General features: G+C 27.9%; 2 protein-coding genes across 4 annotated transcripts in view; both read left to right on the forward strand.

The window, feature by feature from the left end:
- Nucleotides 1–12,704, forward strand: part of LOC107442219 (actin-binding LIM protein 2) — a 79,603-nt gene extending 66,899 nt beyond the window's left edge. For 2 of the 3 annotated variants that reach the window (XM_087156820.1, XM_087156822.1), the window contains 9 exons: nt 643–773; nt 1,739–1,880; nt 2,475–2,588; nt 3,071–3,171; nt 6,159–6,228; nt 7,134–7,168; nt 7,248–7,382; nt 9,596–9,667; nt 9,752–12,704. In XM_087156820.1, coding sequence (XP_087012946.1) covers nt 643–773; nt 1,739–1,880; nt 2,475–2,588; nt 3,071–3,171; nt 6,159–6,228; nt 7,134–7,168; nt 7,248–7,382; nt 9,596–9,667; nt 9,752–9,865 — 914 coding nt within the window. In that variant the 3' untranslated portion in view covers nt 9,866–12,704. The remainder of the gene's footprint in view (nt 1–642; nt 774–1,738; nt 1,881–2,474; nt 2,589–3,070; nt 3,172–6,158; nt 6,229–7,133; nt 7,169–7,247; nt 7,383–9,595; nt 9,668–9,751) is intronic. The other variant, XM_087156821.1, reaches the window with a different exon arrangement.
- A 4,453-nt stretch (nt 12,705–17,157) lies between these two features.
- LOC107442229 (WD repeat-containing protein 91) overlaps nt 17,158–26,682 on the forward strand; it is a 30,349-nt gene continuing 20,824 nt past the window's right edge. Inside the window, exons 1-3 of the mRNA XM_016055740.5 lie at nt 17,158–17,397; nt 19,412–19,676; nt 23,896–24,018. Of these exons, the coding sequence (XP_015911226.2) occupies nt 17,278–17,397; nt 19,412–19,676; nt 23,896–24,018 (508 nt within the window). The 5' untranslated portion in view covers nt 17,158–17,277. The remainder of the gene's footprint in view (nt 17,398–19,411; nt 19,677–23,895; nt 24,019–26,682) is intronic.

The raw sequence follows: 26,682 nt of genomic DNA on the forward strand, positions 1-26,682 counted from the left end.
TTGTTATGAGTGCCTTTTGAAAAAATCAGTTAATTGCATTATTGTTTTCTATTAAAGAGCTATTTCTTTTATTTAAATTAAAATCTGTGATATATTAGACTAAATAAAACTTTGAAAATAATGTTATATATCTTAAGACTGTAATAAAACCAATTACAAATTTTTATATAGAAAAAAAGAAAATCAAAAAAGTAACTTGTTTAAGAGCAATTTTCAGATATTTTCTAAAATCGCATTAAAGCCAGTCATTACATATCGTCCCACAAGTAGTGATCTCATTTTAGTTTGTTCAATTTAAAAGCGTCAATTAATTTTGAAGCGAGGATATTTTTGTAAATTTATGTGTAGAAAAACAATTACAGATGTTTAAACTTTTTTTCTATGGGGTTTTAATGCAGTTATTAGAGTTGCTTCTTTTTTTCTATTATTGAAAGCTATAAATAAATGTGATACAATTAAGCAAAAAAATTTTATATTTTAAAAATATAGAGTGAACCAGATATTTGTATCTGAAACAGAAATTATAACTCAATTGACAGATATATTTTATTACTCAGTGAGATAAACCTCATGGGTTGAATGCATTCTAATACTACTTAAATTAATGTCCTACATTTTGTAACAAGTGTTTTCAACTTGTAGAGAGAAGAAGGCGTTGGAGTGGTGGCTCTAAAGATTATGAACCTGATGAGAATGGTGATGAAACAGATTGTGACCCACGTCTGAAAAAAGAAGAACAAGAGTTGTCTAAAATTGCTACTGGTATAGGAAAGGTCAGATTTTTCATCAACTTTAAAATTCAAAATTAATGTATTCTGTCACTAGTGTAGTCTCTTAATCATAATTTAATTCGGGAAAGAAAAAATTACATTTAAAGAAATGAGCACAATTTCAATAGCTAAACATTTCAAGCTGCTCACATTTTACGAACGATTGATATTCACAATTGCTGAGAAAAACCTTTAACTTAGTGTCTCTTATGTATTTAATTTTTTCATGATCTTATGATGTGGTAGTTAAATTAAGGTCTGAAATGGTTTATGATTTGTTTCCCATATTTTACAGGTCATGAAAAAAACATAAGATTCTTTTCTAAATCCCCACTTATTAATACAGTACAGAACCCGTTATCCGGAAATCAGTAAACCGGAATGAAATTCGATAAATTTTCCCGCCATTTTTTTAAAAAAAAAATTTTTTTTTTCCTCATAAGATTTTAGGATTTTTCTTTTTTGAAAGAAGTTTACCTTACCATCATTTTGGAAACAATCATTAGTGTATTACTTCGTTTTTTCAAGATTATTTCCAAATATTTTTTTTTAGTTGGGTTTAACAATAAAAAAAAAACGGCTTTTTGTAGCGATTCAGAAAACCGGAAAAATCAGTTATCCGGAATAGCGATAGTCCCGATCGTTCCGGATAATCGGTTCCCTACTGTATTAATTTTGCGCTGATGAAAATCACGAAAATATTGTAATTAATGTAGGAAAACTGTATCATACCATGTTATTTTCCTGCCAATAAAATTGTACCAATGGAATTGCAGCAATAGAAAAACTGGCACCATGATTAGATTTTTATAAAAATATACATTTTCAAATTCTCATTTTTCTCATTAATTTTTATTATATAGTATGTGTATTATTTATTATTATTGTGTTACAAAAATAAATTTTTACATTTTGTGCAATTTCTTCATTTGAACATTACAGAAAACTTTACTTAAATTTTCCTTTAGGTATTTTTGAAAAATGTTCAGGAGCGTGAAAAGTTGAAAGCATGGAAAAAAGCCAATCTTGATCCTAGAAATGCATCAAGAGTTCCATCAGCCAATAGGGAGCCACCTGCTAGATTACGTTATTATAGTTCAATTAATGCTTGTAAGTTTTTTTTAATACTTTGCATATTTTTTTTTAATTTTGAAATAAATAGTTTTTGCTGTGTGCTAACAAAGGAACCTATATTTCAAATTATCCAAATTGATGTAAAAAATGTATTTGTTCAAAGTTATTCTGTGTAGAGTTATTGAATAAAATTACTAAACAACTTATGCATGCAAACAAAATGAAATATTTATGTTTAATACAAAAAACTGCAGTTTTACGGAAAAAAATAAAAGAAAATTGGAATGTTTCCATATAGTTGGTATATGGTATATTTTTAATCGATGATGTATTTAAATTGTTATTTTCTTTGTGATACAATCGGATAACACACATTTGAAAATAAAAATATAGGCAGTTGGTTATATATCTCTTCTTTTTAAGAGATTCTCTATCTCTCTGTTGTTGTAAATAAAGAAAAGTAAAGGAAACATCAGCCGGCCACTCTGGCTTTGGTTGGTTTGTCAGATCTGCTAAAGCATTAGCTGCCATCATTTCTATTTGTATTTCTCGACATGTTTATTTTTATCATTAATACAAGCAAATATATAATTCTTGTTGTTTTTTTATTCATAATTTTATATTTTTCAGCTCCTTCTAGGGACATTGATAGACCTAGACCTTGGGAAGATGATGAATTTGATCGCAGTTCGGGTTATCGTTCTTCTCTGGGACGTTCTTCGGGTAATACGCCATGCTACAATGGTAAATTATTTGTTTCCTGTTTTTCCATAAAAGCTTTAATGTATAACAAATCTTATTAACAAACTTTTATAATATGAATATTTTTATCTTTAATTATGAATGTTGTAATCTGTTAACATATTTTTATTAAATAATTAAATTATTTTAACTATGTTTTATGTATTACAAATGTTTTTTAAATCCTAATATTGGTGCATAATATACCATTACATAATGTCTATAATGCATAAAATAAGTATATTTTCAAATGATATGAAGCAGTATCTCAGGTGTATTATATATAATTTTTGTTTTCAAAGTAATAATATTGAAATTTTCATTTTTAACTAAACGTAAAAATGTTTTACAAGATTTGATAGGAATTTATTTGTAATAATAATATATGGCAAGAAAAAAAAATTTGGTGCTAATAACTTGATTTGTTTAGAAATACATTTTTAGGTACACATTTGTATTGATTGTAACTGTGCTTTTTACTTCAGTTGTATCGTCTCTTCGACCGATACCAAAACCTGGTTATGGCTTTTCAACTAAATCAGCAACTTTACCCGCTGCCGGAAGAGAAGGAGGAATGGGTTTTATGGTGGGTTACAATATTATTATGCTTAATATATTTATGTTTTTGTATAAAATTTCTATTTTTAAATCAAAAAATCTTTGCTTATCAAGTAAACTTCTCTTCAAAAATTATGGTCATTTTCTAAGTGCTACTAATTCAATAATAATTAAAAGATTTCTGTATGGGGGAGAGTATAACCAACACCTCCTAGAAAAGAGTAGGCCTCTGCACGGGTTACCATAAATATCCTTTAGTAGTCCAAACGTAATGACATATTTCGTATTTTCAACCACTGCGCAGCTTAGTACCCCGAACGTAATGACATCTTTCTTATTTTTCATCAACTGCGCAGTTAACTTCGTCACATCGGACTACTAAATTGATCCGTGCTGAGGCCTTCCTTATTCTAGGAGGTGTTGGTATAACACAGATTTAAACTTAAAGCTCTGACAATTAAAATTTAATTTACAATAAAAAATTTTGAGTAAATTTGTCTAGGATTTGGAATTAACCTTAACTAATGCAAAAATTTACTATAAATATCTAAATAAAAATATTTTTCGGTATTTATATAAAATTTTTCCATTTTTTGGTTGAAAACCAAAAGGACCAGTTTTGGACATTCATATTAACTAAGCCAATGTAATTCCATAAAGAAAGTAACATATCAAACTGTGTTGACAAAAGATAAATTACGGTAAATACTGTAAACCTATTTATCCATTCTTAAAACAATTTTTTAAGTATTTTCTTGTGTTTTTAATGAAATATTTTTGTCACAAAATACTGTTTTCTTACATGTGAAACTTAGAATTTTTCAAAAGATGAAACTGATCATTTTTCCGTGACTGATCATTTTCTCCATAAATATCTTCAGACCTCCACAGGTAAGAGAAAACCTGGAATTGTCAGGGAATTTCATTTAACTCTTAAAAAACAGGGAAAGTTGCAGTTTTTTAAAAAGAACCTGGAACATTCCTATATCATACCTGGAAAATAACCAGTCTTAGAATCGTCAGTAACAGTAGTCAGTTATTGAGCTTCAAGTTAAATAATCATAATATCTATTACAATTATTTTATAAAATTCCTCTTAATAGACTAACTTTTCCATGTTTCTATTCTCATTCTATTATTTGTTTTTGCTCACAAAATCTAATGCTTGACATTACAAATAAAAAAATCATAGTTTTCTGATGAAAAATTACTTGGCATGGATAAAATATGATTTGGATTTACCTGATATGCCTGGAAAATTGAGGGAATTTTTTTCTTTCTTTCTGAAATTGATTATGAACCCTGTATCTTATTTAAGATAATTTAATGTCTTAAAATTTGGTGGAAAAGAAATATTGCACTGTAATTTCATTTAAATGGAAAAGTGTATTGTATAAATAAGGAATGTTTAGTGCACATCCTACAGAAGTGCCTAAAAATACTTTCTGTGGCTGCCTTTAGGAAATCTTATCTATCTGAAATTATAGCTCTTTTTTTGCCCTATAAAATCTTGTTGATTAAAAACTTTTTTTTTGTAAACTTTCTGTTAAAAAAATTTGAATAGTGACCTTTTCTTTTCAGAAGATTCTATATAGTGTCCTTAGTTAATTTATGAATAACTACTATTTAAAAAAAATTGATGGTGATGAAGATTACCTGCTTACTAGTTAGCAAGTCCTTTAAAATTTTATATTGTAATCAAATTAATTCATTTTATTCTGATTTTTGGCTGTTGATTGAATGTATTAGATTGTTTTAAAATTATTGATATTTAAAAGAAACAGTCCTTCAACTACTTCAGCAAATTATGATTCGTTACACATTTTACACGGGCAGGCACAAATTGCACGATTTCTGAAAGCTTAGATTACAAACTTTAAATAAACATCATAGGTTGCTAAGGGGGGGGGACCTTTTTCTTATGATTCACGTATCCAATATCTTTATTTTTTGTTCTCTAGTGGAAAATATCTATTCAGTACTTACACTTAACAATTTTACCTTCTTATTTTATATTTTAAGTTTTTTTAAGAAAATTAGAATTATCTAATATATAAATAATATTTAAAAAAGAAAATGTATCATACCATAGTCATGAATATGATAATTAAACTTTATATTATATTAGTGTCAGAGTTCATTCGTCAGGCCTCGCATATTAACTCTGACACTAATATGAACTGACACTAAGATAATCTAAAAAGTTCTGACTAAAAAAATGTTAATGATTCTGACATTAAAAAAATTTTTATGGCATAACCATGAATATCATAAATAAGTTTTCTGTTATATTATTGTCAGAATCAATATGTAAGGCCCTTCAGAATTCTGTATAGTTAAAAATTGCTTGATATTTATTTCTTTTTGTTTCTCTACGTTTTTTCCCCTTATTTTAATTATTGAGATTACTTTTAATGAAAAGGTGCTATCAAATAGTAAGTCAAAATCGTTCATTTATAGGGGTTGTAGCTTTAGATGGTAATGAATCACAATTTTAAAATTGGTAATCCAGTGTTTATTTTCGTGTAGCCATTTATTATTTTTTTTTTCTCAATGGTACATATAATTACAATAATTTATGGATTCTGCATAATTTTAAATATTTCTACATTTATTGACACATTTCTCAACATAAATCACCATTACTTTCAACCATACGTGCCTAATCAATTCATTTTTTCAAAATAATGAAACACGTGCTAAGTAAGGTATTGAAAGGGGAAATTGAAAAATCAGAACTTATCTTAACATGTATCTAACCATTTCAAAGTGCTAATTGATTCAACCTTTCTTTACTCAGACTTTCTAAATTTTTTTTAAGCATCTTTATAAAATTTATTTTAGTTTTTAGTATGGTATTATCATTGTAAGTATGACATGTAATTCATTTTCATTCTTATGAGGTGTATTAAATATATTGAATTTAAATGTACACCATTTTAGTGAAAAGGTTGCTGTGGTTTAAAATATTATTTTTTAATTACCTTCTGACAGTCAGTTTCTTATTCTTTGTAGACTAGTGATTTATCCTTTGTTAAAATTCAACCTACACAAAGTTCAGAATTTGGAAGTGGCAAGTCTGATCGTAAGTTCTTTCTGCAATTTTTTTTTTAGTGGATTATACTAAACATATATTATTCTCAGTTTCTGAAATCATTTTAAATAACTATTTCTATATAACTATTTCTATATAACTTTGTATTCTAGAAAGTTTTATTGTACATTTAGAGTTTATTGGTAAAGTTAATTTTTTGTTTATTTATTCTGTTAAATGAAATCGTTTTCATTTCGATTCAATATAAATTTATTTATTTGAAAGCTTATGATTCAGATAATGCAAATTTTTAAAAAAATGCTTTAAGATTATGTAGATAAAAAATTTAATAATAATACCTGTTTTTTTTCTTCTCTGAATTAAAATAGAGATAAAAATATTTTTTTACATACCGTTTTAAAATTTCTGGATTTTTTTAATGTTTATAATAGTATTGATTCTAACAATTTTCAAAATTACTGTTGTACTATTAGGTGTAAAATTTATTTTAATGTATGTAACTCAAAATAATTTATAAAATTTTTTTTTATTCATATTTCTTAATACTATATTTTCTTTTTTTAATAAACTTATTTTCATTTATATCTGGTAGTCTTAAAAAAAAATCTCAAAAATATGCTGTGACAAGGTTTGGCATTAGTTATGTATTTGGTATATGATTGATACTTAAAGGAAATCAGGATGTTCCCTTAAAGTTGTAAAATCCTTTTTTTTTCTGCAAAAAAAGGAAAAAATCTTAAATTTATATTTTAAAGTGGCAATACCATTTCAAACCTTTCTCAAAAAGCCTAAAAAATTCAGACAAGGAAATGTTCATAATCTTTAACATTTAGCAAAAAATTTAAAATTTAATAACAATTATAAATTTGAAAATCAATTTCCATCCTATCTCAATGTAACTCACCTCATAATATAATTAAACTCATATTTTTCAGTGTCACCCACACCAGAACAAGGAAAACTTACTGTGGTAATTATCTTTGCATTTATTTTCATTTATCCAACAAATAGGTAAATAAATACATATTAATTGCTCTTTCTATCTATAGAATCACAACACTTCTGCAACCTTCAGATCAACCCCTTATTCAGAAGGTTTTACTTTTCGTCATGCATCCTACAGTCCTCACTTGAGGCGGTCTATGCCAAATGTAAATTTACAAATGTCTATGGAACCTCCTAAGGTTAGTATTTTCTAACAGTGGAGTGAGTGACACTTAAAAAACCAGTCAACTTTTATAATCATATCTTCAGGAACAGAATCATTACAGTATCAAAACATGCCAAAGATCATTCAATTAAAATTTTCTATTTTTTCAGTTTTTGAAAGATTTCTTGCATGAAGAAAATCAAGTTCATTCTTCGAGTAAAAATAACAAAGTTATAGGAGCAAATTACATTTCTTAGGGAAATTGGAAGATGAAAATTAAAAAAAATTATCGATTGAGAGTATAAAAGAATCCAATTGAAAACTGTTTATGAATAGAAAAAAAGTTATGGAAATGTCTATCATTATTCTATGTTAATGATCATCATTCACTCAAATAAAAAATTAGAACAATAAGATCCATCTATCTTCAATAAATAATTGAAATGCGTGTAGTCTATCTACCACTACAAAAATATAATTCCAATTCACTGGTATATAAGACATGTTAACTCAATTCTATGGTGAGGTACCTTTTCATAGATGAGGGTTGGCATTGTTGATAAATATATCCCCACATTGGTGACCTTCCGCAGTGATGTGAACATGCCTGCCTTCACAGAAACCCCCACTATGACTGCGACATTGTCCTCACGCCGTTGCTTCTCAGTCTCGATCACACACTATATACAATGTATACACTCGACTGCTGAAGGCAACACAGGAGCGACCACGACCAACCATGAACTTAATAGAGCTCTCCCAGCTGCTCACAAAAACTAGCAATGAATGAACTAGTGGTATATGTTTTTCGAATTCTATCACAGATATAATTTTGGTGGGGAAGTACTGAAGTGTATCTACCACTACAAAAATATAATTCCCATTCACTAGTATGTAAGACATGTTAACTCAATTCTACGGTGAGGTACCCTTTCATAGATGAAGGTTGACATTGTCGATAACTACTCACTATCCCCAAAAAGTGCTTGATATTTTGAAATGAGCTTTACAGAAAAAGAAATATTGATAGTTACAAAATCTTTGTAAACTTTTAAATCGTGTTGAATTTTAACCTAAAATTTTCCTAATCAAGAAAATATACTAATATTTTTTGATGAAATTGTACTAATACAATTATGCAATCAGAATTTTTCGAATGTTAGTTCAGTGTATTATACATTTGTCTGCTTTTAGATTTTTGATAAATATCTTTTGCTACACAAATTTCACCCAAAGATTTGTTAGCGTCATCCACATCAGTATTCATTAGTTTAAACTTCAACGACGACGAATTTTGACGAAAAATTAAAAATAAGCAATTATATAGTTTTAAAAAACTGAAGTAAAACTTGCTTGACATTTTTCAGAAAATATATATTTTATCATTTAATCTATTTCATCTTTAATTCTTTCTGAAAGGTTTAGTGCTTTCACAAGAGATTCTCAAAAGTACAAAAAAAATTAGAGAAAACTAAAATCAAATATTTTAGTTAAAATCTAAGATAACAGTAAAGGTCTCATAAAAACATGGTATAGTAGAACATTTATTCATAAAAGCAAAACTTTAAGTAAATTAGATTAATAAGTTGTTTTTCAAACAGTTTCCATTCATTCTAAGAGTCGTGCCCTCGACGTTTCATTTTCCGCTTCTTCCACTAAGTTCTTCATTTACTTATTAAGCTACAAATTATGACAGTTAAAATTTATAATTTATCTAAATATTCTTGTCCACTGTCTAAGGCAGTGTTTCTTAACCTTTTTGATATAATGGACCCCTTTTAAAAATTTTTAAGAAGTCACGGACCACCCCCCTGTGAAAAAAATAATTGTAAAAAACATCAATTATTAGAAAACATTTAATTTTATTATTTTAATAGTATACAAAATTTTTAATGCGAAGGTTGCTGCTGCTTTTCCTTAACTAATAAATTGAATTGGGGGATGGTTTTCGACAAAGCAACGTGCATATCATGTTCAACATTCAATCGATTTGGATGTTATGTTTTTATTGTCACAAGTGTGGAAAATCCCTCTATGCAAAGATACACTGTAACAAACGGAAATATAGCTGCCATAGCTCGCTTTACAAGCAATGGGTAGGCTTCCAAACGTTTTAAAAATTAGGAGTAGTCAGCGGACCCCCAAAATATATCTCATGGACCCCTTAGGGGTTCATGAACCAAAGGTTAAGAAACCCTGTTCTAAGGTTTTTTCATGTTAGTAATGTTTAATATTTTTCTCTTTTAGCTTTATCCTTATCATTTATTAGTTACTGGTAATTATCGATTACCTCCAGATGTAGATCGATGCCATTTAGAAGTAAATGCATATTTATTTTATTTTATTACTGACATTGTATGTTAACTAAAACAATCATGAATGTTTTCTTCACTTATTTTTCAGCGTCATCTTTCAAATGAAGAATTTCACGCTATATTTCACATGACCCGCTTAGAGTTCTATCGTCTGCCAGAGTGGAGAAGAAACGATCTAAAGAAAAGAGCTAAGATGTTTTAGAAAAACAATGTCTATGAATGCTATCTTTATTTTTAAAAAAAACATGAACGGTGTTGGAGCTGTTCAGAATAGGCAAACAAATGATACTCAATCGCTTCATTTTTTTTTATTACAATTCAGAAGAGAATTTGCTATATATTTGTACCTTACATCATTAGTGGACTCTAGCTTTAATTAGTGCATTTAAAATGTGACTATTGTATTGAAGAATTCATTTGCTTTGTACCAGATAGATCAAAATCATTTTGGGTTTAATAATTTGAAATGTACCCTGAGATTATACTGAATAGGTTGTTAGCAAGTATATTTTAGTTTGCATTGTAATTTTACTGTATATATAGATTTAATGGCGTATCTTCCTTTTTCTGCGCATATTGGACAATAATATGAAGTTGCAAGAGCATGCTTTAGCTTTAAATTTGCTTTTATAAAGTTGATGCAACAGAATGATTGGAATCTCTAATGTTTTCCATGAGAGTCTTCAGATATTAATTCATCTGGAATGAATGTTCAATTTATGTTTTTATCTCTTATATACAGTTATAAGCATGGTACTTTTTGAATATCTGTGGTCGTATTTCTTGGGAACCAGAAAGCATTTGGCTAATTATAATGAAAATTAACAGTTAAGTGTTTGGAAATTTTTTTATAATTCTTATTTTGTAACTAGAATTTAAAAAGAAAAAAACTTTTTCGAGTCAATGGCTAGTAATAAAAATGTAACGTATTTTAGCATCACTGTATTTATAATTAGTCACTAAAAAGCAAATCCTAATAAGATAATTGAACGTTACGCTCTAAGTTAAAAGAAAATATTCTCCCCTAATGGTATAGTTCATCAAAGAAATGTTTGTCATTTTTTAATGGGTTCTTTAAATTTTTTGTTCAAAAAATATATTTAAAACTAAGAATTTTTTGTTTCTCCATTTACTTGATTTTATCTTATATTTTGATATTCAAATTTAAAAAAAATTTCTAATGAAAACCATACGTGTATTAATACAAGTAGCAGTTTTTTTTTCTTTCACTCTCTTCCAAACATAAATTACAAGAATCAAAGCACCACACCATTTTAAGTATTCGACAAGATTATATGAAAATAGATATTTGAAAAGTATCGTCAAAAATCTATTTTAACTTTAAATCGATTCTATAAATTTATAACTAGTTGATCATTCAAATATTTCACGCGTTTCATTTTATCCGTTTTGACATTCCTTTACAATTTATTTCTTTTGAGCTTTCCCAGTAAATTCAATGTTCCATTCTAGGTGTGTATGGACTAGCACGGCTGCTGGGTGAATGTGCTCAATATTCCAGTGCCTCTAATTATAACTGTCGGGCACATTTCCCTCGCATCTCGTCGTGCGGTATTCCGTCCGACACTCTTCACTGCCCTCGGTAGATTCTTGAAAATGCTGCAAGGTGCTCATATAGAGAGGTTTCCCTTCTGTACTCATTTTGTTTGTCCAAAACTTCAATACCTGGTAGCTTTATAAAAATTATTTATTTGTCTAACGATCCCGGTTAAATGAGACTGCTAGTCTTTAAATTTTATGCAGCTGTTTTAAAGATTATTATATGCTTTATTTTATGCTTTGAAATGCACTGCTGCTCATAGGGTTCTGAAACTATATGTTTGGGAAGAATGGGGATTTTATTTTAATAGTTGATTTTCAATTAAAATATGGTTCTTGGCTTTACATATCTCTAAAGATACTCAGATGCACTTTTAGATCATATATTAGGCTATAACAGTATATCTGAAATTTTTGCTTTAATAGTGATAATATTGTAGCTATGTCTATTATTATTTTCTTAGAAGGAAAATTTTTGGCTTATTTGAAACTATTTTCATAAATGAAATTATTAAAAAGCGTTTCTTCCCCTCCAAATAATTATCCAAATTAACCAAAATTTTCTCCATTCCAAATCTGCTCATTTTATGAAAATTGTGGCAATAAGACTTCAGAGGAGTCTATCATCTTTTAATACCAACTTTCTATTGGAAAATGATTTTTCGTATTTTATGTTAGAAAAAATTCAGGCAATTCAATTTATTAATCGCACAATGAATCATTTTAAAATTAAAAAAGATGACACTTAGTATATAACATTCAGTTTTTTAAAAAAAGAATGCTGCGTGTTTGTATTAAATATTTTATTGAATGGCTAGTAATTTATACTACAAAATGTCTATTTTACATTAAAATTCAACTTAAAAGTGCTTTTAATTTCACTTCTTTGTATCTTTTTTTGTAAAAATTCTTTTTAGTATTTTTTTTAAATAATTTTATTATAAAAATTTTCCCATCTTTTTTTTTAAATGGTCTTATTATAAAAATTACTCAATAATCAATAAAAATCACTCAACCCATCAAAATAAAATTCGAACCATTGTTTTCGATTTGTGGAACCCTGTGAGGCTTTCTGTGTACATTGTTTTTATCTAAATAAAAACCCCATTCTTTAAAAAATGCATTTTTGTTTTTAACTTTGCTTATATGTTTTAGAAAATATTGTGTGAATGCTTTTGCTTTTATGTGTGAAATTGTACTGGCTACCTCCAAATTATGGGTTGCCTTATGGTAACTTAATGTTATTCTTTTTCTCTACCTTTCAACCGTATGATTTAATTGTGTTTTTGTGTGTGTATTGTTTCTGTGCTATTCATTATTGAAATGTGTCATTATTATTGAATAAGATATCCATGACTTGCGTTGTACAAAGTTTATGTGGCTTCTTTTAGTTAGATTATTATTATTTTAAGAGAAAAGGAAACTGAAGATTTATTCTTGTGAACTATATTTAAGAAATAAATAAATGCATCTTACAAATAGTATGCTTTCATTATTTTTCTTTATGATTTGTAAAAGTCTTAAGATTTCTTTCATTCCCATTCATTGTTTTCCAATTTGTTAAATGTAAGAGGCTGTAGTGCCGAGGTAGAGGAAATGATTTCTAAGTTTTTATTTCATGCTAAAATTTTATTCACTGATTAACACATTGAATGTCCACATCAGTCATCAGTGATTGACACTGAACTTTCCATTTAGTTCCAAGTCAGTGACTAACAGTGGAAAATATGATATAAAACTAAAAAATTTACATTGCTTTAAGCATTTACTAAATAATTATTTAAAATTTACTCAATTTTTATTTATTACAACTAAAATATTTATTTCAGTCTGCTAGTAGAAGAGCAATTCACATTGCTATACCACACATTTGAGCACAATTAAACAGTGTCTGTGACCTCACAAAGATTCTTAAAAGTATGTGTGGTGTTCAGTCAAAATTGAAGAATAGTCAAAACTTTCTGCTGCATTCAAGGTTCTTTTAATGAAATGCTTGTAAGACATGAAATTTGAATTTAAAGCTAGTTTCTAGAGCACTGAAAACTATATTAAATATAGTTCTAAATGAAAGTGTCGTGGGAATTTTATAAAATATTTTTGACAATTAAATAAGAAAAATCTTAAGAAATGGGAAAATATACTACATTCCTATAAAACTGAGAAGGGGAAGAGACAAGGCTCCGATCCGATCGTCTCTCCAGATGGAGTATTCCAGCTTTGCGATGGCGAATAATGATTATAAGTACTAAATATATAGTATGTATTGAAATTATAGTATTTAGTATATATAAGTACTGAGTAATAAGTACTAAATATCAAGTTCTGACAATTCTTTACAGCAGATAAAACTAAAAATCCTACAGGAAAAAGAAATAGTCTTAAAAATTTATTTTGTGTAATAAGCTAAAAGAATTCGTTTTTGAAATTAATTTGAATCCCAAAAATATTTGAACATAACATTACTAGAAAAAAAATGACCTTATGAATGGTTAAACCATAAAGTTACCCTTCACTCAAATAGTATACAGTGAAACCTCCAGGAAAGACTACCTCTATGTAGTGACCACTTTTGGGTGGCAGGGAATTTTTTTTTTTTTTTGTGTTGGCGAAACATTTAAAACCTCTTCCAACGACCGGACTAACATCTGCAGTAAATGCGGAAAAAGTCAAACAAGGAAACACGAAAAAGTATCGGAACAAAAAATTTAAATAAACAAATAAGTAGATTAAAATCTATTTAAAATGTTTGTGTAAGGCTCTTATTTAGATAGCTTCTTCACCTTCACGTTGCAGTCAGAGTGCATGCCATCAATGATTTACTTCTAGAGTTGAAAGATAAATTAGAAAAAAAAAAGGTTATATTTGAAAAAGCAAGCATCTCTTAAACAAACCTCATCTTTTAAAGCTAACTAATTTTTATGATATAAAATTAAGTGCAGAAAACATAATTAAAATCGTTTGCGAAAAATCATGTATACTTTCGATAATAATTTTGATGCAGATAACTTCTAAGAACGACCAAACTCCATCAACGACCGAGCTTTAGTTTTTTTATACTGTTTTATAACTTCCTATCTCTTTCTCACTCAATACTTCTTTTTATATTAGCTATTGAGAGATATTTTAAGATAGGAACCTCCGTTAGTGGATGCTTTCAGATAAATACAGATCTCATAACCCTGAATTGCCTTGGTGACCTTTTCTGAAACCGTGTCCTCTTAAAAATATTTGAATTTTCAGCTGTTAGCTTCAATTTAAACATTTTTACTTCTGCTACAAATTCACGGAATATAATTCTTAGAGATCGCTAATAACGAAGAAATTATTTCGAAGTTTTTACTTCATAAGATAAAATTTCATTAATTCAAAAATAGCCCATTGTATAAGTTAGTATGTCCAAGGATTTAGAGGAAAGTTCAAGAGCATTCAGGATTTACTAAATTTTTGCACTTCCTATGTAGACTTTTTGTTCTTCTGTTCATATTTTTTAAAAATTTATCAAATTATTGTAAAACTGTGTGATTGGCGAAATCAACCCCATAGAAGTGAAACACTAGCATGGGTGCCACTCTTCAGTCCTGGGGACTGAAATCAGTCTTGAAAAATCAATGTACTAATGAATTCTATCAATTTAATTAAATTTTCTTTCTATTATCATTAGAAATATAAAATTTTTTTTGATCAAATTAAAAAATAATATATCTTAATGAAAACATATGATATGGTAATGATGTTAGGACTTTTATTTGTTTTCTTTTTGTCAGCTTCAATAATTCTTATTCTTAAAGTCTTGACAAATGGGATTGATTGAACTTCATCTACTTGTGTAATTAAATTTGTACTATTGCTGAATCTAAATCGGCTCGAGTTTGCTTCCCCCCCCCAAACCTATTGTGATGCCCGGCGAAGTCAAATCAATATTATTTTTGTAAAAAAAGGAAAAATTATAGTGCTAGAACAAAGAATAAGTAACGGTGGAGTGAAAAATAGAGATATGAATGGCTTCAGGTTCTAAATATACAAGGTTAGCTGTTATTTTCGTTTTGTTTGCTAAAAAAACAAAATAAAGAACAAAAATTTTTATAAAAAATAATCATGATTGATTTAATATGTAGGCTATTATGAAGGAAAGGTAAATTTTGGTGTCAGTAAGCTATAAATTTCTAAAGTTTGGTAAACAACTCTAGACAGTATTATTTTGTCAAAAAATAAGTTCAGTCTTGAAATTTTTTTAGAGTGGCACCCCTGAACACTAGTGCGCTTCGAAAGGTGCAAGCAACTGGTTTAATATAGATCTCAATTCCGATTGTTTTTATTTAAATAAAATACACAAATTATATTTAAAAATGCTGATTTTTAAATAGTCATTTTCCCTAAAACATACTATTCTTAGTGTATTTCTTGAAACTTAAAAGTAACATTTTTTGAATGGCATTAAATACAATGCTATTATTTTTTTTTTCCAATGCCCACCTGGAGAATAGCCTAGGTCATACAGGCATGTAAAGGACAGATTTGTTGGCCACTCTTTCAGGGGCACCATATTAGGTGGGCCAACGTTGCTCCTACAGATAGTACAGAGAAGGAAAGAACATTCATGCCTTGCCCGGGATTCGAACCCAGAACTTTTCTGATGCAAGGGCAGTTCCCTAACCCCTACACAGGCCGGTCGGCTATACTGTACATTATTATATCAACTATTTTATTCATTTCCTCCTTAATTGAAAGAAATATTGTAGTCAGTTTAATCTCCTTAATTGTAGTCAGTTTAATTCTTATAATTAATTATATTTTAATTTACTTCACTTAACGCAGATTTTTTTTTGCATAAAAAAAGTCATTCGTTTGAAGAAGAATTATTTTTCATCATATAACAATATAAATATAATTAGTAATATTAGAACATTTTAAAGTTAACAGAAAATATGAAGTAAAAGCATTTAAAAAGTAGGAAAGGTGAAAACTGTCTTTCCACAAACTTCAAACTAATCTTTTTATACTAATTAGTTTTAAAATAATATTCAATTAATTTATCAAGACTTAATTATTAAAATAATATTTATTTATTTGAGGCTTAATTTTGTATGGCGACTTTTTTTCCTGTGGTCTTTTTCTCTGATACTTAATAATTTTCCTTCTTTTTTCGGGCTGATTTTTCAACTTTTTTTCGTTTAGCTACGAGAATACCGATTCTCAAGCATGATGGTGATTGTTTTTATAAATTTCACTTTTCTTACTGCCTTTTCCGCAGAACAATCTGTAATAGTTAATTTTTGTAGTTGATAAAATCCCCCCCTCCAAAAAAAAAAAAAAATCGAGAAAGAGTTTGGTTGATTAACTGAAGTAGTCTTATAAAATTTTTCAAAACTCTTGCTTGTTACATAATACATTCCTTAAAAACTTTTTTTTCCGTAGGATACTAAACGTCATCAATGTTGGTATTACTTTCTACTTTTTTCAAAGCTGATTTCAAGGAGTTAATTTTTCTACCAAAATCGAAGAGTAATCCGTAATATACGCAAAATGCATCAATTCCTTATTCAATTTTCTTCAGCTGAATACTTGTTAACGTTACCGTAACTAAAAATAAACTAAGCCTCTAATTGCAAATGCACTCAACTCAATGCAACCTTTTTATTATTTTTAAACTGTGCAATTTGAAATACGAGAAACAAAATTTAAGCGAAATATTGGTCAAATAGTTTTTGCGTAATGAAATTACAAAAAATTTTTATTTTCCTTTAACGAGATTATTCGACCGATTCCGCTCAAATTTTTGACATTTTTACTTAAAATTAAATTGTACATTTTAGCATGTACTGCGACGCCATCTTTGTAGGTAGCGCTGCAACCATATGTTTAGATATTTAAATAAAGGTTTTTAAGCAAGACAATCTGCGTTAAAAAATAAAAATTAAAAAAATTTATGAAAAACTCACAACCGTGTTCATTCGTTAACTTGAATGTTTGTAAACAATATGCACGGACTCCCACAAAATTATGATTGCTATAAAACGTGAATTATGAAAACATTTTCATTATTTTCATAAAAAGATGTCCGCAATTGGTTTTGGAGATGAACTTGTAAAAGATTATTTAATGTTTCGAGGTTTTTTATCGACTCTTAAAGCATTTGAAAGTGAAATAAAATCTGACAAAGACAAACAATTTCGAGTAATTCAATGTTTTTTTTTATATATCAATCTTTAAAAATTTGTAACAAATACTACATTTTGAAAAATAAATTATCATTTATTTGTGAAACTTTAAGGTGATTTTTTTTGAAGACTAACGAAAATTATCGCTAGTAATTATATATATTAAAGGAGATCAGCGTACTGCTAGAAATTAGATATGACTCATTTCAAATTTTATTATTTTTTTCATCTAAGAGAAGGGGTGGTTATCATGATATTTAATTTTTATTAATTACCGTTACATTCTTTACTGAATACTTTAATTATTAATAAAATTTCAAATATTGTATGAAAAGAAATTTATTATTGTAATCATCATTTTTTTTACTTCTTTTTATGTAAATTATTTTAGCTATTTATATACAAATTTGTTTAGCTAATATGAATCCATGTAAAATCTTTATTTTTCAATTTATCAATGAAAAAAAAGTTTTTATCTATATTAACTAATAATCATTTCATTACCAACATGTCCATCATAAGTCTGAGGTTAAAATTATTAGCTTATGGAATCTCAACTCAAAATTTGTATCATCAATAGATAGATTTACATAATGGTTGGTTGAATATTCTTATAATTTATCAAGCCATGCAAATTTTTTTGACATGGCTCAGTCTTTGAAATTTAGAAAAATAATTTGTAGTTTCGGGGAAAACAAAATGGCATTTTACTAAAATTGTATTTGTCCAGCAGGTCCTATATCTTTATATAATTTTATGGAAAAAAATTTATGTAAAAAAATATATTAATTTTTAATTATTGTTAATTAATATTAAGTTTAGAATTTCTTGAAAGGTCAGTTTGAAGTGTTTAGATTTTTGTTTCTTGAAAGACCTAATTTTTTTTCTTGGTTTATCCTTGTCATTATCCTAACATAAGCAATATTTATTTTTATTTATAAATTTTCAGTATTACTCTTGTACAGTATTACATTTTGATATTACTCTTGCAATAAGCATCATTGCTCTTGTAAGTTAGCCTTTCACTCAAGGATGTAGGTACAACTAATTTTGGTTTGCAGGCCACAAAATCTTGGCATTACTAAGTTAGCGGCAAATATTAATCTAAAAACTGTAAGGTTTTATAAAACTTAGATTCCATTAGAAAGTAATAGGATGATGCTGAATTAAAATTTTCATTTGGGTGCATGCAATCAAGTTTAAATAAATAAATAAAAATGTTTTAATTCTGAACAAATGCAGTTACAAGATTAGAAAGCAAATTATTATGACCTATCAAAGGAATACAAGTGAAAGAAATAGTAATTTACAAAATGATTATTTATCCTAAAAGTTAACTTTTATTACTCAGAAAACAAAATTTGTTCTGTTACTTATATAGTAGCATATTGATGTGATTGAAAGGATTAAAATTTTGAAATAAAAATTAGTTTCATTAATGTTTATTATATATATTTATAATTTTTTGATTTTAAAAATTTTACATTTTATTTCTTTCCAAAGTTATTTCTACACATTTGTACAAAATTACATTCCTCCGTAAACAGTCGTAAACAAAACTTGCAAAATGAGGTATAGTTTGTCTAAAATAAGAACTCCCCCAAGCATTCGTCTGGACCTGTGGTGGTGACTATGGTAACGAGATATGACTATTTCAAGTAGGGGTCGGGTAAGAAAAGGGAATTTCTTTCTTCGGTCTATTGTGTTAGTCCTAGTACTATTAGTCTATTAGTTAATCCTTGTGTACCTTCGGACAGTCACTTTGCTTCTTATGCGAATGCGCTGGATCTTAGCACATATGATGCTCTGTAAAATCTGTGCTCATCCTGTAAGTTGTTTTTCTGGTATAGCATTCTGAACCAAGTCGTTCCCGTGTTAGTCTTGTATTCTAAGGACTGGACTTCTTCACCATTCTGTATTCTTTGTATGTGTTTTACTGTTAGGCTTTTTTTTACAGATTGATTGTATAATCTTATTATAATTTGATCTTATGTTAGAAAGTTTTTGATTTTAAATTAATTTGTTAACAGCCTGATAGAATTGTTGAACATCTTAGTAGTTGTATTGCGAATTCTGACTTGGCTACCCTAAGAGATGCCTGGGGTCACCTGGATCAGAGATTTTTTGCCAGATTAGAACATTCTTTCCTAGGCACAGCCAAGAAGTTAGAGGTTGCTTTGCTTAGAATGTATTTAGTCACATGTATATCAACAGGGAAACAAGACAAACTACTTGAATTTTTTGAAAAAATGACTTCAGAGCTTCAGGGACAACCTGAATGGAAAGAATGGTTTGGTAATTATGAATATTTTTTTTCTTTCTCTTCCTTTGACTTTTGATGGAATAAAGGGAGAATTTAAATTATCTGATTTTTGTTATCACACAACAACACTAAACCACACTGACCATTGTTGACATACGCCATACAGTTCATGGCTGTATGGTGTGTGTTAACACACAAGAACACTAGATAACACTGATCAACACGCACCATACAGCTCATGTCTGTATGGGTGTTTAAAGAAAGATATGCCCATACATAGATGTATCAAATTAAAATGTTTAGTTGTCACACATGATTCTGTCACATGCTCATTAGACACCACTATTTATGTGTGGTGTCAAATAAACGTCAAATAATCATCATTGCTTTGTAATTAAAAAAAATTTACATTGTACAACAATAAAATACTTTTTGCTTTGAACCTCTTTGGAAGAATGTTAAACAACTTTTAAACAAATTTATGCAGAAATTCGAAATTATTGTAACATTTTCCTGATGAAAATGAAAAATCAAAAACACTTGTTTCTATTTAAAAAAAAAATAAAAAAAGAACACTGTCATATATGCCCTAGAGTTAAATTTTTATTTATGTGGTATTGCTTTTATGATGTTTTGTTACTTTTATATATATGTGGTATTGCTTTTATGATGTTTTGTTACTTTTATCTTTGCTGCACTGCTCTGCTATAATTACTTTAAAGTTTTAATTTCTCTTTCATAAGTTTTCACCTGCCCTTTTCTGCCCTTAAATAATTTAGCCAAAAATAAAAAAGAAATAGCAAGTATAGCCCTACTTATTTTGTGATGGTGGTAACAGCCAATAAGAGTTGAGTATGCTTTGGGGGCTTGGTTAGAGGAGGTGAGAGAAAGAAGGCAAGGACATGGGCCATTCTATTGTTATGCACGGGACATTTGCAGGCCTTTGAAGTTTATAAAAATAGTAAAATAATGGGGTAATTAATTTTTTTTTTTACAACTCAATTCAAAACAAGTCTGTTTCTTAAAGACTGCATAGAAAACAAATAAAAAATTAAAGTTTAAATACTTGAAAAGGGATTTAATATAGTCGTTATGCACGGGACTCAGAAAAAAGATTAATTTCTACCCTGACTTCTATTTTTCATAAACTCTGTGAATTTAAAACTTGTATATCGTCATTGTATTTTTTTCTTAGCTGATAAATATTACTTCTATTAAATTATGCTGGATGTTTTCTAAATACATTATTTGATAAAATTCTAAATTTATTTTATTTGTGTTATGCACGGGACATACCTAATGTTATGCACGGGACATGTCTGCAATTCATTACACACGGAAGCATACACTTGATTTAATTATGTATATTTTGAAGTGGCAACACTAATTTATACTTTGAATTTAGTTTGGTGATCTGAATTAGAAGCTTTATAAATCATTATAAAGGATAATTACAACTGTATCGCTAAAGAAAGAAAACAGAGTTTAGGAATAATACACCATCAAGAAGCCAAATTGAAAATGCCTACAAGATTTATCAAGCTGTCGGAAAAGCAATGAGAAAATCATTAAAATCTTTACCTAAATCTCCAACCAAAAAAAAAAAAACAGTAGTTTCTGTAATTGCAACAAATTTTGGCTTAAACATGTCAGAAAAAAACTAGTCAGAAAAATACTATTAGTGATGAAGAGTCACCTAATTTAGTACGATAATTTTTTTTCAGTCCAGATATTTTTTTTACAGTACCAGGAATGAAAGATGAAGTTACAGTTTGGAAGAATGGTGAGAAAATTAAATTAAGAAAATATTATTTGGTGACATATCTGAATGAAGCATCAGAGTTGGCAAGGTTTAAAAAGAAAGGATTAATCAACGGTTTAAACTGTCCTGTCCAAAACTCTATGGATCAAATTATATTAAAATTTTAAAAAAATAATGTGAAAAATAAAAGGTTAATTTTTGAACAAGGAACAAAATGAAGACAAGTTTTTGTTTTGTTAAAAAAATTTATTATTACTTTAAATATTGCATTATTTATCTTTATGCAAAAACATAATTTATCAGTACTAAAAGCATATTTAAAGGATAAGTTACTCACTTTTGTTATTCAATGAATTGTGCAGCTTCAAAAGTTATTGATCTTTTCCTATTATATTATTTTCCTTTAATAAGTTAAAGTAAATTGTATAAAAAATATAAAATATTTATTAATGTATGTAATTATTATGTGTTTAATAGTTTCACATATAGAATTTTTATCTTTTACCAATGTTTAAGGTTTTGGACACTTTAAAACAGTTTAGGACAGTTTTAGGCAGTTAAGACAGTTCCAATTGTGCAGTCTGCGGAAGATTTTGCAAATGTTGTAAAAAAAGCTATGCCACCTATTACAGTGATGCTATTTTTAGATAAAGATATAAACAGAGATAATAATGTGTGGGCCAACGCAAGAGTAATACCAGGAATTTCTAAAATGCATGGAATTTCATTTCGCCTTCTGGTTTAAAATTTTATAAAAATGCTGTAGCACCAATAAAAAGAAATCTTAATACCAGGGCAATTAACACCACAAAAAGTATTGGAGGAAATTGGGTTGTTGTGAAATATGATAATAGTTTATATGCTGGAGAAGTTATGCAAGTGCTGGAAAATGATATTGAAGTTTCTGCCATGGTAAAGCCTGGAAAATATTGGAAATGGCCTAAACGAGAAGATAAAGTGTTTTACAACATGAGGAAGTTGTTAAAGTTACTCAGCCACCTACAGTTATAAATGCTCTTGGAGTTTTTGATTTTCCCGATTTTTAGAGAAATCTAAGTTATGCACGGGACATGAAAACAAGTGCTAATTTTTTTATCTAATATTAAACTTAGAGGAACTTCCTTTGTAATATAAGTCAGTACTAAGAGAAAGAAAGTAAAATTGAAGCAGTTTCTGTTTTGCCCTAAAAATAAATGAGAAAAATAAAAATTATCATGTTTTTGTGTTATGCACGGGACAACCAATTTTTGCTCTAATAAATTTTTATTTTTTACATAATTTTAATATGATTTTTAAATTTTTAATTTATTTTTAAATAAGAGCATTATATAGATATATGGGAAAAAAAGAAGAAAATTGAAATGCTATAATATTTTTTCAGCAAAGGAAATAAATGTAAATATGTTGATTATAACAAGAAAACTTAAAAAGTACAATGCTAAATTTTAAGAATTGATTCCATAATAAAAATTTAAATATAACTATTATTGTATCTCATTTTTTAAGATTTAACCTATGTACTTTATTATTGAATAAATTAAAAATGTGTACAAGTAAGATAAAAATTGAGGTTTAGAGTGTTTACAGTGGAGAATGGCCCACATGGTTTTGGAGAGCTGAGGTTAAGATACAAAAATATGAGGATCCTCAACAGCTAAGTTATATTATAAAATTTTCTATCACCGCATAATTATTTTTTATTTATTTACTAATTAGCAGTGCAGCTTCATAATGTATAATTTCATGTTAAATTTTTTATGTTCCTATTATTAATTGGAGTGAATGCCTTCCTGGAACAAAATTTGTAACTCTAAATATCTTAAGTGATCTATATTAAATAAATAGTTTTAACACCTTGCAATTAGTGATCATTCCAATGATCTTGTTCTCTTACTTAAGAGTATATTATTTTTAATTGTTATTCATTTTTATTCTTATAAAAATATATGTGGTGAGGAACAGAAAACAATGTGTTGCTTTCACTTTAAAATTGGTTTGTAATCTTTTATTAATAAAATGCTGTAATGCCTGGTTTTCCCGCTAGACTGCGCTAGTGTAAACTTCACCCATGATCCTCTCCGCATTTTTCTCTCAAACGTTTAATTTGAGTAGACGTAGAAAAAAGTGATTTTGATGTTTGTCTTGTGTTGTGTTTGTATTATTTTACTGTAATTAAAATGTTAAAATAACAAACTGAGCTAGAGTGGTTTATTATAATGCTCCATTAAAAGATTTTTTATATAAAACAAATAAAATTATTTTCCTTAATTTAATAAATATTTCTCCTACAAATTATTACTGATTTTCTAGAATGCTCCATCGCTCTCATAGAAGACTTTAGTGCCCATGTTGGGAACCTATGCTATTTATAATTTTTGTTTCGCTTAAGTCTCAATGACCCCATTGGTTGACAACTAGCTGTTGCAAAATTGTTTTACTTTTTTTAATTGCAATGTCGTAAAATGGAACTATTTTTTTTCTTCTTCTAGCTTTGCCTTTCATGAAAAATGCTGATGAGCATCCAAACTTTTCTGTTTATTTTTCTCGGCAGTGGCAAGATACCATGTTGCTTTCTCTTCATAACTTTATCAGTGTTGTCTTTCAAAGTGCAGGTAAAATGAAATCTGCTTTTTAATTACACTTATTATATTGTGTGTATTTCTGCCTTTCTAAATTAAATGTGCAGAAAACAAAACATGTAATAATATGGAATTATTTAGCACTGGAATAGACATAATTACAATGGAAAGTGCTTTTTTCGAATTGTTCGGCATTGAGAAATAGGCATGACAACAACAACAATGAGAAGTCTTGAATCTGGAATACTTGGGACAAAAAATTATTGTATATTATCTATTATTTAATAAAAAAATAGTGAATTGAAGATAATTAACAATTTTCACACAATAACATTTTGCTATTGATTTAATGGTATTTAACTGAACAATGTTTAGTGTCATAAAATAAGTATCACTGATAAAATGAAGGGGATAAGTAAGCTGAGGGTGAGTTGAACTTTTTCTTTTGTGTCTAATGACTCATTTCTCTCATTTTTTATTTAAAATTTGTTGCAAGGAATTAACAGTACAAATATTTATATAAAGATAACATTAAAAAACTAGTTTCAAATTAGAAAAATGAATCAATTCAATTTAATATTAAAAAAAATTTAACAAGTAATACAATTGAGTGTTTTCAATTGAAAAAATTTATAATTTAAAGGGAAAAAAAAGTAGGACCATCTCACCTAATGCGATAAACCATAAATTTGAAGAAAAAATGTGTGCTTTGGCGAAAGTATGATTCCTTCTACAGAAAAGAAAAATAAATATTCATCTCAAATAAAAAATAAAAAAAAAGGTTGAAGAGAATTTTTCTGATTTTCCTGTATTTTTTTATTCGATTACAGTAGTTTCTGTTAGATACGTTACACAATCAATTAGAATTATATCAAGTCCAGATAATGTAAACGACAAGAGAGATTATGCAAGCATGAAACAAACTTCCATATAATTTAGATTACCAGGTTTGCTGCCACATCATGTGACGAAATTTTTTCCTACGGTTTGTGTTAATAAAACAAGAAGATGCATATTATCATTCAAATATTTTTGCAGAAAATATGTTTTTTCGTGACAATAACATGTGCTGCCTAAGGTTTATCCTTATATTACTGCTCTAATCTGAGAAATTATCAAAAATTAACCCCAACCAGGGCCGGATTACTCATTAGGCCAGACTAGGCCATGGCCTGGAGCCCCCAATGATTAGGGGCCCCCTTAAATAAATTTTTTTGAAAATAAATTTAAAAAAATTAAGAAAAACTATGATTTTTTTAAAAAAAATCAATTTCAAATATATATTAATAAAATACGATAATTTTTTTAGTTCTAATTTTACAAAATAAAGTAAAATTTATTTTATTATTATTTATTTTTATTTTGAATTTGCTAAATAAAAAATATACGAGAAAAAAATTTAATCCTAGGGCCCCAAAAATTTGAATGGCCTAGGGCCCCACTTGCGCTTAATCCGGCCCTGACCCCAACCTATTCCTTTTCCTCAAAGATGATAAAACAATATCTAAATTTTTTATCCTTGCTCCCATTCAATGCTCCTTTACTCCTCTGTAACTGCAAAATTACTCTTAATTTAAATTTGCATTTTATAAAATAATTAGATTTATAAAAAATTTTATTTTGATGTGAAGTTTTCTATGTGAAAAAATCAAGCACAAAAGTTAAGACATGCCTTTGGCTAAGAATTTTGAAATTCAGCAAATACTTTTGGTATTTGGCTAATTTATTGGCTAAGAATTTGTAGTCCTTAGCGTGGGTCGTGACAAAGTCTGTAAGCTGGGAGTGCTTTAAAACGCTATTAATATTCCAGCTTCATTAATATTCATAGTTAATTCCTCTTAAGGAACTTTGTCTTTTACTGCTCTTGTGTTTTCAAAAACTCTTTAGATATGCTCATGAAAACAGTATAAATGTTAAGGTAACCTGAACACAGCAATGAAAATAATGATATTTTATAACAAATTTAAAGCATTAAAAAATAAAAGGAATTTCTTCTCTTTGGAAAAAGGAAGACAGATTTGTTTATTTTGATTGTTAAAAAGATTCTAGAAAATCAACATTTCCAGAAAATGAACATCCAGATATGGGATTTTGAGCTGTATTATACAGGGATTTTTACCTATTAATGCTATCTAATATTAACTATTAATGCTATCTAATATTAACTATTAATATTCAATTAATAATTTAGTATTAAGTAAGGAAAACTAAAAACTATCACAATCCTTCATATGTTTTAATTTTAAATGAACTAGAACTTTGAGGTGTAATATCTTATGCGGTGAAGTTATATCTGTTAGCGATAAATTTTTATCATATTCTACGTATTTAACCATATACTCTAATTTAAGGTTGGTTTCGTTTATGCTGTGATGTCAACCGACGTCATTTTCCGTCATCACTAACGAATCCATAACGGCAGTCTTTCGTTACAGAATAGCATTGCTGCCTCCTGTTTCAGAGACAGTATATAAAGACTTTACTAATTGCTTTTTGTTTCTATTCATCTGCTACCTATTTGCTAGCATGTTATTTTGCTGTTATGTGTTATTATTGGATTATTGAATGTAGTTTTAAGTTATTATGATTCGTTCTTGAGGATACCTTGTCAAAGATGCATATGATTTAACAGTTTCATACCATTCTTGTAAATCTCTTGTAATAAGATTATAGAATAAACTAAATCAAAGTTTAATT

This window comes from Parasteatoda tepidariorum, chromosome 2 (assembly GCF_982258835.1).
Source record: "Parasteatoda tepidariorum strain Cologne lab strain chromosome 2, Ptep-v5.0, whole genome shotgun sequence".
Lineage (NCBI taxonomy): Eukaryota > Metazoa > Arthropoda > Arachnida > Araneae > Theridiidae > Parasteatoda > Parasteatoda tepidariorum.